The sequence below is a fragment of the Acromyrmex echinatior genome, chromosome 1 (genome assembly GCF_024713525.1).
Source record: "Acromyrmex echinatior isolate Ae372 chromosome 1, ASM2471352v2, whole genome shotgun sequence".
NCBI classification, from domain to species: domain Eukaryota; kingdom Metazoa; phylum Arthropoda; class Insecta; order Hymenoptera; family Formicidae; genus Acromyrmex; species Acromyrmex echinatior.
In genome coordinates, this window is record NC_141852.1 from 8,236,322 (window position 1) to 8,248,362 (window position 12,041).

Below are 12,041 nucleotides of genomic sequence, written 5' to 3' on the forward strand. Positions count from 1 at the left end.
GAGCAGGTAGAGTGGACTAAATTGAGTAGAAAAGTCCTCTACCATTTTGTAATGTTCACAATAATTAACGAGATATTAACGTTTAAAGATAGTCGAATACGCGTGTCCGTTCGACTTATTATTGTCAAAGGTACGGCCCACCAAGCGCACGGCGTGCGAGCCGCGAGGAGCGGGAATGGCCTAGCAGGCGCGCTGCGCCCTTTGAGCTTGAGATGCTCGCGACGGTAAGCCCTGCTCCTCACGGCCCGCGCGTTCGGTGGGCCGTACTTTCGGCAATAATAGGTCGGGAGGATGTGCATATTCGGCTATCTTTAAACGTTAATATTTCGTTAATTATTGCGAGCATTACAAAATGGTAGAGGATTTTTCTACTCAATTTAGTCCACTCTATCTGCTCGAAACGAGTGAGGCTGTATATTCATGACACCTTGTATATTATATTAAACACAATAAAAGGCAGGCCAATGAGAATACAACGCAGGTCACCACGCACAATTTAATAAATAGTGAAGTAAATACATACATTCTAAATATAAAATTATTCGTACGTTTTAACTCTCTTTGAAGTCATGCTCAGCATGAAACATGAGATATTCAAACAACTATATTCCTCATAAGATAGTTAAACGATTAGTCACTCCCCAGCAAACGAGAATGGATTGAAATGGATTGAAATGGATTCAGATGTTTAGAAATACGGATTCATGAATGTCAAAATGAATCCTTTTCGTGAATGCATTTTTATTCATTTATAGGCTCTATTGCATAGAGCATATCTTTATGACTTTCTATCTAAAAATAATAATATTAGTATAATTAAAAATAATATTTTCTGTGTATCGTGTATATTACTTAATTCAGAATTGTGAATAGGAAGTACCCCAGTACAGAAGATTGCAATATTGTTGCAATGTTGCAATATTACAGATTGCAATGTAACATTGTAGAGATATTACAGAAATGTAAATTAATAATATGCCTGCAAAATGTCAGTAATATGCTTGTAATAATTCACAAACATTGCAAAACTGTAATTCTTTAATTATTACAATAATAACATAAAAATATAAGTTTTTACAATATTTATGTAGTACAGTTGTTTTTATGATATAATTAATATAATCCATTTTTTATATTTAAATAAAAAATGTATTGATCTATTATTTGATACCATTTCATTAATTAAGATTTATATTTATTTTAAATATAAAATCAAAAGATTGTATAATATCGAGTTTGGATACAATCAATGCATCATTATCGGATAAAATGATAAATAATTAAACTGCTGAAAACGATTTATTGAAATATTAATTATGTGATCGATGATGCCTGATGTGAACGCAAAAATAAATCAGCGCCCGAACTTTATTGATAAATTTCATACCGTCATTTTTTAATTGATTTCAATTGAGTGGTTTCGAATTAAAAAGAATCATTGCGATTAACTTAATCCATGATTAACTTACCAAGCGACTGTATTATTATATTAATGTGGATAATATTTGTGCAGTTTGTTCGGGGCACATATACATGCTTTATCCTTACGAATAAATTTATCTTTCAGAATTAATATTATATTTATTGGAATATTTTATGGTTTATCATAAAAAATTGCTTTTGGAAAGCACATATCACTAGAAATGCGATTTGTAGAAAAATTAAAGTTAGTAAGATATATGTGAGATATATGAGAAATAGTTTTCGAGTTTTAGAGTTTTCGTAAAAAATTTATCCAAATACATTACATTGCAATATTGTTGGAACGTTTTGTTGCAATATAACAAAAAGGGAACATCTTAACATTGGAATTTTGTAACAATGATTCAGCAACGTTTCGCAACCACCATACAATATTGCAATGTTTCAGTGAAATCATTCTGCAATGTTTTTGCAATCTTTCTATGCTGTATGGGTAGTTTTTTAATTCAGTTAAATTCAAAAATAATAACAATAATTTCTATGCAACGTGAATACTGCTCAATTCAATATTCTGAATATGAAATGCAGTTTTTCAATCTAATTGAACAAAAAAATTTTTATTTAAAAATGGAGCATAAATGCTATTTAAATTATTCAAAATTATAAGTAGGAAATTTTTCGTTTTAATCCAACCAAGTTCAAAAAAGTTGTAACGTAAAAATAATTGAGCTATGTTCTTTTGTTTCTCTTCGATTAGAAATAAAATGAATGATGTGAACACTTGCAAGTCGAACACAGCCTGAATATTAGAAGAGACTAATCACGGCGCGCGACATCGGTCAAGCGAGATTATAATAGATTATCCGACACTTACCCAATGTTGTCTCATAGTAATGTACATTGTTTATATACTTTATTATATCTGTTAAATGATAATATTTTTATTATATCAATATAATTTCGTTATTATTTAATTGATTGTAATTGAAGAGAATGAATACTACATTTACCAATTGAAGAAATGGGATAGCGAGTAACGTAGAAGATTCATAATCCAGAGGTACTAAGTTCGAATCCATTAAGGTGCGGTTTTTAATACCAATTTGAAGTAGTTAGGCCCTGCGCACAATAGAAGGAATAAGGAATTAGAAATAAGGAATAAACGATTTCAATTTATCAGAAATCGTGTATTCCGATGTATCCGATTTCTGATAAATTAAAATCGTTTATTCTTTATTTCTAATTCCTTATTCCTTCTATTGTGCGCAGGGCTTTAATTTCAGGTATAATTATTATAAATGTCTTATGAATCAAATTTGTAAGCCTTAAATATGAATGTGTTTTTTTTTCGAATATTAAATACTAGTATCAGCTCGGATCCAATCCATTTTTATGGATTTAGAATACGCATTAAAAAAATTTTAATCCATTTTAATCCATTCTCGTTTGCTGATTCAAAGTGGAATCTGTTTAACTAGTGTCAATAACAAATATCAAACTGCACGAGGAACATATTAACAAAAGAAGAAAGTATGAATAAAACATAGCGACTACAATCGGCATCAAAATGTAATATAAAAATTATATGGAAAGTGTTAAAGATGTATGTTGTCAGTTCAATGTTTAAAATGTGTCTGACATTTTAATTTCTTTCATGTGACAAATATTTTATTATAGTGTTTTGCAAAGCTCTTGATCCCAGTAGTACATGTTGATTTTATATACGTTCCTTAAATGTTTGTAGAACATTAGATACGTTTAGGAAACGTATATAAATCAATAGATGCTACCTGGGGTATGATATAAGAATATGCAATGAAAAATGAAGAAAAAAGTTTAAAGTTATTTTGCCTTGACCTTGACAATATCACCCAAAGTCAAACCAATAATTTTATCTTATGTTTACCTTGAAGTTCTGCCAATGAAAAAAGCTTTTAATAACACTATCATGCTATCAACTGTGAACAGTGTTGATAGTTTGCATTCATAGTGCTGACAGCGTCTCCACGAACGCACCCTTAGCATCAAATATATGTTAGTAGCCATTTTTTTAACATTAAAGGCCATAACACACAAAAAACTTAAGGCAGCAAGACGTATACAGTAAGGAAATCAACATGTTGGATTGGCTACTGCTTATATTATGATCTTATGGATTCTACTGTGATTGGTCAATTTTGCTAAAATAGTGGATCCATGCAATGTGCTAATGGATATTATAACTAGATTTAGTAACACCCAGAGGGCGATAGATAATCTTTATACATGAAGTTTCCAATCTACACTATGTATTTTTTATTCATTATGTTCTTCTTCCGGTGGCGTCCGTCGCACGTGCAGGGTTTTTTAAGTTCAAGCTATTTTTTGGTTGATTGTTTGAACTGTGTGAAAAAGCCGCATTAAATATATCATGTACATGCGTAGTGCATTGTAATTGTATTCCCTAACCCTCGATTCCTGACAAATTCACTTACTGCTTACGTTTTATTGCTTGAGTTTTTTTGTGTGTCATGGCCCTTATAATCAATTTCTGATTGATCATTTATTATGGACGAGTGCGTATCCATGCACCTTGGCTGTTTCAAAATTTACTGTTAGTACTGAAAATCTATAGTACACGTGACGTAAACTATAGACTTTCAGTACTGGCAGTAAATTTTGAAACAGTCCTTTCTTTCACTATGACAGCATACATGTGTTATCATTTAAAGCATCGTGTGATTCCAGTTTCAATCCAGCTGAATCAGAGAATCTTCCTCATTTATAAAGATACATTACTTAACAAAATTAAAGGATCACCCGTGCAAAATTCACCTTGCAAAAATAGACAAAATTCAAGATAGAAGAACTTTGCCAAAAATCATTATATCGAGATGTTATGTCAGTACTTTAGAAAACGGTCTTATTGATATTTTATGGAGTTATACAAACATAAATGAAGATACATCAAATCTCAAAATTTTTTATGAAGTTCCATGGCGTGAATGAAAAATTGTACACAAATGCGGTTTACAGGTTTTTTACTATCTTGATACTGTAAGAAATAAGTGACAACACGAGAAAAATATCAGGGTGCTCCGAGGCCTGGTCTCCTTCATAATGGTAGACTTTCGTCCTGCCAGTGAGCCACACAGCCTTGACGTTGATAGCTTTTCTGTTGTGCCTATTTCTTCTAAATTTCTTATGATATTCAATATGATGATTTTTGACGAAGTTTTTTCATCTTAAAATTTGCCTGTTTTTACAAGATGGAACAAATAATCTTTTAGTTGAATAGTGTTAAGATAATAATCCTTTCTCATTTAAACTATGAAGCAATGAAAGAATATAAGATGACTTTCATTCATGATATATGTATCGATTGGCATCTTGTTAAATTCATCTATCGTGATGCTTACCATTGTCTTTAATTCCATTTGGCAGGAGCACGGCAGACAAACTAACGTTCACTGCTAGATTATCGAAGTGGCGATTTGTAGCGAGAAACATCTCCTGAGCGGGACCTTTTTCGTCGCTAACAAAGTTATTAAGCCGATGCGAAGCGTAATACTTGGGCGACATGTTTCCTTCCCTCGGCGCAGATACTGCAGCCTGTTCGGCGCTCTCCACTAATCTCTATGAATGGAACAAACAATGTTATGTTTAGAAAATATTTTATTTAGCGCTAAGCTTCGAATGATCTATAACCTATTTCAAAATTCAATATAGAATTCCGCTTATAATACTGTTCAATAAAAAATTATTTTTTTCGAACACAAGAATGGGAGTAATCGTTTCCTGTAATTTTTTAGGACTGAATATTATTCTGTTTATCACATTGTATTATATCACATTTTTGAGAAATTTGAAATCATCAAGAGAAGATTATTTGAATACATTTTGACATAATTACATTTTACAATATATGATGTAGAGAAGTTTTATTATAATCAAATTTAAAGGGACACTAGAGTGACACAATGATTACAGCTGTATAAAAATCTCTGAATTGAAAGGAATAAAAAAATTACAGGATTAAAATAAACGCAAAATTAGGAAGTGAGGCAGTTATACTGAAATAAAAAAAAAGTTAAAACTTATAGTTTCCAACTTATAGAGTTGTCAGTTGACACAAATGTTTTCTTACAAAAGTTCTATAGCTCATATGGACAAAATATTGCACTATCAAATTACGTGAACGAACAATACTGACGATGAGTTTATAGAAGATTGAAAGGTAAAAAAAGATTTATACTGTGATTTTCAAATTACGTGTATACAAAGATTCAGAATGGTAAATAGAGCAATAATTGTCTAGCAGTAGGTAACAAATCTTGCAAAAGATGGCATTGCAATCAGAGAGGGACAGGTATATGCATTTGAATGAGACAAAATGATAATGTAAGATATAAATTAGATGTCATAAATATCGACATTTTTAATTAAGAATTAAAAAAGTATTACTGACATTGATCAGGGCCATAGCACACAAAAAAACTTAAACAGTAAAACGTAAGCAATGAGCGAATTGCTCATGATAGAGTCTATATCACTTAAGAACCACATCGAAGGTGCCGACGTTCAGTGTCGCTACCGAGTATGATTATACTGGCCTTCAAACTCGACCACTTCAGCATTCCTTTAAGAGCTTCCTAAAGTTATCTGTTTTATCGACTAAATGCAATAATTTTTGTATAATTACTTTTATTCTCTTAGATTAAAAAAATTTTTTCTTAGATTGAAATACACACATTAATATATTTCTATGGCGTTTTCTGTTTCGGACTTTTTGTTGTTTGAATTGTTCAGTCCCTTAAAAGAAATTATGTCGATCATAACTAAAAAATATCATTAGCCCATCATTTACGTAAAAAACCAGAATCAAGAAATGATTTCTATTTATAAAGATGCTCCATCCTGATGGGAATCAAACTAGTGATTCTCAGAATTTTAATTAGACATTGGTTTCATTTTAAAGACGTCTGTTTCAATACAAAACTTTATATAATTTAGAGATTTTCCCAGTTTTGTTATCATAACTTTCTGGAATTTCCACGCGCATGTATGCACTCACATACGCACGCACACACATTAATACGTTTTCTTTTAGACTATACAGAATAACTGTCTTCATATTCAATTTTTTCAGACTATACAGAATAACTATCTTTACAGTGAATTTTTTTATAACACATATTTTCTGGATTGCTAATGCAAGTACCAATTTCGATGAGCTCATATTGACTATTGGGCTGAAGACCTTTTCATAATCGAGTCTAAATTTTTGCACACAATCCTTGGGAGTGATTCATTTGCATACTGCAGCAATTGTGTGTTCACTGCTAACACTTCTGTGTAAGGAGTTTTTTTATTTTTTTCTAGTACTGTAATTGGCTCGTGCGTAAGTGGCTCATGTACAATTGATATATACTTATAACCTCTCATCACAATTTCCTTGCTTTATATTGACTATATTCTTTTACCCTGAAAATCCATTTATTCCATTGAATTCGAGGGGGTAATCACTCAAAAAATAGATGTACATCTGGACTTCGAACTTCAAGACTTCACTGGAATCCATCTTTGTTGGAATTCATGAATTCATCAGACTTCATCGGATTTCATTGGACTTCATCGAACTTCATCGGACCTTGAGGAATTCCTCGGACTTCGTCGGACTTCACTGGACTTCATCGGACTTCTGACAGATTATACACCGGAATTCAAGTGATTACCCCCTCGACTGAACATATACATTGGAATGGGCATCTCCGCTGTGAAACATAGAAAATCATGGCAGCAATTGATCAGCGCCATTTTAATTTAGTTAATATAAGAGTGAATCAAAAGCTTTCAGGTGCTCATGCGCATTTACATTTAATGTTCTTTAGTGAGATACATATGTCAGCAAGATCATCTCGCGCGCGCGCATGTCATGGTGAGCTCCCCTACATCGAGAATTTAAATGTCCGAAATTAAAAAGAGTGAAAGAAAAAAAGAAAAGAAAAAAGAAAAGAAATTAGAAAATATCATAAAATAGAATATGGAGAACTAATTTATCAAACAGCTTTAAGATTATAATTAATTGTCTAACAAATATAAGGACGCTCACAGAGTGTGGATGTTCACAGAGTCTAAATCGCAAACATTACTATAAAAATAATTCAAGAACCAGCTCCTGATAATGTTGGCCAGTTAGTATTAGACACAGTGAGTCATTTTTTTGTTTTTTAGTTAGTAATTTTCTGAGATAACAAATGGAAAAATGTATCATTAAAGTGTTAATCAATTCCAAGAACAAGAAAGTTAGAAAGTAAATACGCCAGAAAGATTCATTATTGCTTACTTCATTATTGTTGAATGACACTAACTGACTACACAACTCAAGCCTTTATAGCTTGTCTATGATCGGGAGGTAGGCCTTGGGAAGGCTCCCTCTCTATACCTGCAGGCTGAGTTCATGCATTTGTCTCCTGAATATCATCTCCGAAATCAGTCTCTTCCTGTAATCAGGCTCCTCGTCCAGTATTGTAACGTTGTCCCAATCGAAATCATGGCTTTCTTGTAACCGATGCTTCATTATGATATTACGAATAGAGGTGTTTCATCGGATGTGTTCTTATGCTCCGTGATTCTCGACCTTAGCTATCTACATGTCTGTCCCATGTAACTTGCATCGCAACTCTTACGAGATCTTATAAACAACATTCGACTTTTTGTCACGCGGTAAAGGGCCTTATGCACCCTAATGAATTCTCGCAATTTATTAGTATTACGAGAGCAAGTCAATAATCAAGTTCTTAGAAAATCTATCAGAGAGCACTCGCAGTGTCATGTCACATTACTTTTTGACAAGTAGCATCTTTCAACTGATTACTGTCAAATTTTGAGCGGAATTCATCGCGTGGTTTCATTTCTGTAGACGATTAAAGAACAACCTTTGTATTTTTTGCAAAATGGAAAAAAACGAGTTTCGTGCAGTGATCATTTGAAAGGTTTAACGTCGAAAGTAATCAAAACCGAGTAATCAAAAACAATATTCATAGTACATCTGCACCAGCGTTTGCGACAATTGAGTGAATGAATATAAACGTGGTCGTACATCCACATGTGATACAAGAGGTCCAATTGAGGTTGCTACGCCAGAAATCATCGATAAAGTCCATGATATTGTTTTGACTGATCGACGAGTGAAAGTGCGCAAGCACATTTATTGAGGCATATCACAGTGATTTCAATTTTGCACGAACAATTGGGTATGAAAAAGATATCGACAAGATGAGTGCCGCGTTTGCTCACTGTGGACCATAAGCGCGACCGTGTGACGATTTCAAAACAATGTTTGGAGATGTTTCAACTGTTGTAATTCAAATGATTTCTGCGTTGATTCATTACTGTAGACGAAACATGGATCCATTACTTCACATCCGAGACGAAGGAACAGTCAAAACAATGGACTTCACCGAATGTACCAGTTCCAAAGAAGGCGAAGACTGTGAAGTCGGCCGGAAAGGTGATAGCCACAGTTTTTTGGGATGCACGCGATATAATTCATATCCCTTCCATCGAAACAAACGATCAATGGCCATTACTACGCAGCCTTATTGGACCGTTTCAACAACATTTTAAAGAAAAAACGTCCCCATTTGGCGAAGAAGAAAGTGCTCTTCCATCAAAACAATGCACGGGTTCACACGTGCCCTGCACCGATGGCCAAATTCAACGAATTCCGTTACGAATTGCTTCCCCATCCAGCATATTCGCCATTTAGCCCCCTGTGACTTATTTTCTGTTTCCAAATCTGAAGAAATTCGTTCAGAGGAAAGAGATTCACCACCAGAAAGCAGCTCATCGCTGAAACATCGCGTTATTTTGAAGGTTGGACAAATCATATTATTCGGACGACTTGAAAAAGTTGGAGAATCGTTGGATCAAATGTATCGAGCTGAAAGGAGACTATGTTGAGAAATAAAAATGAATCGATCAAAAAAAAATGTTTTACTATGTTTTTAAAACTTATTGACTTGCTCTCATATAAAACGATACCCTCATACGCTTGCTATTCAATCTACTAAACTTCTCAGTAATACTACGAAAGGAACAGTGAACCACGAAGGCTGTACTGCTTCAGCCCTATTGTCTTAAACAATACTCTTTCTATTACTAGCCATAATAATTTTCTTCGAACGATTATTAATATTCTCAAATATAAAGTTCCATGGATAATCATTCTTTAACAATACTTTGATAATGAAACAATTGAAATTATCAAAGTAAAATTTAAGATTCAAAAGCAAAACTATCCTATCAATTAATCCCGCGATTGTACCTATTTTTGAGAAACCGGGTGCTGTGACCAAAAATTCAAATATTTACCCGAAAAAGACGGTACCAATTTAATTGTCTATCAACTCATCACTGTAACATCCAAAAAATTCAATCTATCATTCCCTCCATATTGAATTGAAGTCTAGGATGCTGAGAATTAAAAATATCAAAAATGGAACTAACTGAAGACGCAGGTAATATGCCGCCAATAATATATCGTCAACAAACCTAGTAAAAGGGCAACGGAAATCGAATCAAAAACAAAGCTCTAATCTCCAGCTTTCGCCTAACTAGATCTGTGATGACGGGAGATAATGGGGGCTCATAAGAATCCCGTAATTCTGTCTATATATATAATGCTATCAAAAACAAAGTAGAATCTAGAATCTAAAACAAACTTAACCACTTTGATGAATTCCTCCTCCGGTAAACAATAATCTCTAGAAATAAATCGCCAATAGTCTTTAATACAGTCCATCGCATAGTCAATGGGGACGTAGTAAAGAGACTCACACAATATCCAATGACATTAACTGAAATTCACTCAAATCGTCTACCATCAAGTTCCTTAACAAGTTTAAAATTATTTTCGATATAACTATCTGCCTTAGGAATTGTTTTTATGATACTATTATAAAGAAACACCGCTAACGAATACAAAGGACTATTTATCGAAGAAACTATTATACGAAAGGAGCAATCTTGCTTATGTATCTTCGGAAGAGCGTAGGCCCTCGGAAATATCCCATCATTATATAATAAACTACATTATTTTTATTTACCATATTCTTGTCCATATAGATTTCCATACATCGATAGTACATCGATCGATACATCGATCGCGTGCGCAAACGCTTCTGATATCGCTCAAATATCGTCCCAACTAAAATGGCAGCTGATCAATTGTGGTCATGAATTTTCTTCAATGCCCATTCCAGTGTATATATAGTTCAGTAATTTATTCGTCAATATTTTTTTATCTCCAGCTTCCAATCTAGGAACTAATGACCAGACTTCAATTTTTGTATCACCGATTCCGAAGTAAAAAAACGTTTTCTTGAGAAAAATTACAAAAGAGGTTTATTGAATCATGAACATAATTCATGAATCATAAACATAAAGAACTGTATAAAATGTTAAATTTCAAATCATTTTATTAAAATTTTTGAAAATGCTTATGTCTTAGAACGTTTTTTTTTATTATTCGAATCAAGAAATTGGATGATAGAAAAGTAAGAAATACATTTTTGTGGATTATGCGCTTAATGGATATTGTGTTTTTAACAAAATGGAAAGAAAGTTGATTATATCACGAGATTCAAGAATGTAAAGCATTCTGTTTTAGCGATTTTGGTAATATTCCATTAGCGGACTCCCCCAATGATTTTGAGCCCGAGTAACCTCCGACAAGTTTTAGCCGTTATTCGTTAAAAAGTTATTAACAAAATAAGTTTAAAAAAAATGATTTCTTTTCTATATAAAACAAAAATTTTTTGCTTTAAAATATATTTTACAATTGTTAACGCGATGCGACTACCACCTTGGCAGAGGGAGAGGTGGGTTGGAAGTCGCTTCGCGTAGAAGTCGTGCGCCCCTAGGTAGGGAGCAAGTGGAGTAGGAGTTGCTTCGTGTATATTGAAATGAGACATTATTTTTTTAAATTTTTGTTAATAACTTTGTAACGAATAATGAGCGATGACTAAAACATGTTAGAGATTACTCAAGGTCACAACCTAGACCTATGTCAAGGTCAGAATCATCAGGGGAGGGAGGTCCCCTAATCTGGAGTATTACCGCGATTTCTTTTCCTCTTCTATTGCTGCTTTTCAGATCCTTCCATTGGTTCCTTATACGTGAGAAACACATAATCCAATAATTCTAATCTTCTAGATCGTTTCCTTTCTCTTCTAACTAAATTTTTTTCTTCGTATTCTTCTTATTTTTAGTTTTTTCTTGCTACGCAGAAACATTTTGAACTTCTCTTTCTTCTATTTCAATTGCATCATCTTCTATATCTTTAAAATTTTCTTCTTGTGATACTTTGTCTAATATAATATTCTTCTGAATTTATTAAAATCCTTGCTTCTAATTTTATTTTTACTTTCTTCTTGTTTTACTTTCTTGACTCTTACGAAATATCAACTTTCATTCCGTTTTATCAAAAACACGGTATCCATTAAGCGCATAATTCACAAAAAATATATTTCTTACGTGTCTATCGTTCAATTTCTTGATTTGAATCATAAAAAAACGTAACAGTTCTAATACCTTTATTAAGCATTCTCAAAAATTTTAATAAAATGATTCGAAAT

The 12,041-nt window shown here is 32.9% G+C and overlaps 1 protein-coding gene across 10 annotated transcripts in view; it reads right to left on the reverse strand.

Annotated features, from left to right (window-relative positions):
• Positions 1–12,041, reverse strand: part of stol (voltage-dependent calcium channel subunit stolid) — a 113,775-nt gene that overhangs the window by 72,767 nt on the left and 28,967 nt on the right. For all 10 annotated transcript variants that reach the window (XM_087409625.1, XM_087409613.1, XM_087409609.1 and 7 more), the window contains exon 5: positions 4,821–5,037. In XM_087409625.1, coding sequence (XP_087265751.1) covers positions 4,821–5,037 — 217 coding nt within the window. The remainder of the gene's footprint in view (positions 1–4,820; positions 5,038–12,041) is intronic.